Below are 1,935 nucleotides of genomic sequence, written 5' to 3'. Positions count from 1 at the left end.
AACTTATCTGGGATAGGTTGTCCAAGGTCAACGAAGGAGTCTCACTCAATGTGACTCTCGAGTTGACGTTCTTCGCAGTCTCTTCAACCGCTTCAAAAGACTCGACAATGAAAATGTTCAACAAACCTTCGATCGCCTCACTGACATCTCAAATGAGCTTCAAGCACTTGGTGCCACTGACATCGCCGGCCATGAGGTGGTGAAGAAATTGCTGAGATCACTTGATTCCTCATTCGATACACTTGCACTGATGATTCAAGAATGTGGAGACTACAAGTCACTAGATCTTGCTGTTATACTCGAGAGGCTAAATAGTCATGATTTCAAACTTGATGAGAAGAGAGACCTTTACGGGCCAAGTTATGGAAGATCACGTGCTCTGAAGGCCAAGGCAGTTTCTGAATATGAAGGAGAAGATTCTGATAGCAGCCTTGGTGATCTTGAAGAACTAAGCCAGGAGCTAGTAATGCTCGTGAGGAAATTTCAGAAGTTCTCAAGACGTGGTCGCTTTGGAAAATCTTTAAGAGGTGATGACATGAGATCAGATTCCTCATCCCGCGATTACAAGAAGAGGACCTGTCACAAATGCAAGAAACCTGGCCACTACATTACTGATTGTCCTTAGTGGGCGAAGGAATCAAAGAAGAAGAAGTACAAGGATGATAGTTCTGATGACTCGAAGAAGAAGAAATCTTCAAAGTCCTCATCGTCAAAATCTTCAAAGTCTTCATCTCACAAGAAGAGCAGGTCCAAAAAGGCTCGGGCATTCATTGGCAAGGAAATGGACTCTGAAGCTGAATCTGAGGAAAATGAGGAAGAGGAGGAATCTAAGGATTCAGACTCTGGTGTGGCGAGCCTAGCCCTCGCTACTGCCTTCGTCAGCAAGTCCATCTTCAACACTGAGGAAAATGACTTCCCCAACACTGCTGACGACGGCGACGATGGCTACGCTCCCACATATTGCTTCATGGCAAAAGGTGCCAAGGTACTCAAATATCCCTCCTCTGAATCTAGTGAGGATGGATTCGATGAAAATCTCAAACCTAGCTATTCCAAACTTGCTAAGATTGATGTCAAACAAAAAAAGGCTTTCGAAAGGGTTCCAAATCTGCTAGATAAAAGCGATGACCTGTTGGGTGAGGAAATGGATCGAACTCACACTCTGATTGATAATCTGGAGCGACTACAGTCCAAGTTTGATAATCTTCAGAGTCATCATAACACTCTCTTAGCCGATCATGAGAAGTTTTCTTATGAATTTCTTCAAAGAAAGCAAGATCTTGAGAAGCTAAGGGTGAGCTATGAAGATCTTCAGAAGGAAAATGATTCATTGCTTGCTCAACAGATCAGCTTCTCTTAGGAAGAATTCATTCCACCATGTTTGAAATGCATTGAAGGTGAATCTGCTAATTCTTCACCTGAAAGTTCAAATGCTTCTATTGCTGCAAATTCTTCAACTGTCTCTGTGGTCACAAATTCCTCATCTAAGGATACCACATGTATCACTGACAATGCAGGGTTGAAGGAATTGTATGTGACAGACATGTACAAAAGCCTCAAAGGGCATCAGGCTATTTTGTGATGTGCTTAAAAAGCAGATCCTCAACAGAAACCCTAGGAAAGAGGGTATTGCCTTTGAGAGGAAACTCAATGCTAATGGGACCTACTGGAAACCTGAGCAGTATCCCAAAACCTCATGGATTGCTGCGAAAGGACCTCCCGTAGATCCATCCACTTTATCTGGCTTTACATGTGAATCTTCATATTCATCTGATGAGTCATTTGACTCCAACTATAAATTGTTTAAAAATCAGAATGGTGAAGTATTTGCTAGATATGTTGGTACTAACTGCAGGAATGGTCCCCCTATGAAGAAAATCTGGGGTCCCAAAAGGTGCCTTGAAAGTCTTCAGGTGAATGTCCTCATGACACCAC

At 42.8% G+C, this 1,935-nt stretch overlaps 1 protein-coding gene across 1 annotated transcript; it reads left to right on the top strand.

The window, feature by feature from the left end:
• Positions 1 to 250: 250 nt before the first annotated feature.
• On the top strand, positions 251 to 625 carry LOC109741025 (uncharacterized). Its single transcript, XM_073511845.1, has one exon. The coding sequence runs from the start codon at positions 251 to 253 to the stop codon at positions 623 to 625; it is 375 nt and encodes a 124-aa protein (XP_073367946.1).
• The last annotated feature ends 1,310 nt before the right edge of the window (positions 626 to 1,935 follow it).

This window comes from Aegilops tauschii, chromosome 3 (genome assembly GCF_002575655.3).
Source record: "Aegilops tauschii subsp. strangulata cultivar AL8/78 chromosome 3, Aet v6.0, whole genome shotgun sequence".
Taxonomy (NCBI): Eukaryota; Viridiplantae; Streptophyta; class Magnoliopsida; order Poales; family Poaceae; genus Aegilops; species Aegilops tauschii.
This window is presented reverse-complemented; position numbering and strand designations above follow the sequence as displayed.

Coding starts and splice junctions, on each gene's coding strand:
- LOC109741025 (XM_073511845.1), top strand. CDS start 251: ATGATTCAAGAATGTGGAGACTACAAGTCACTAGATCTTGCTGTTATA.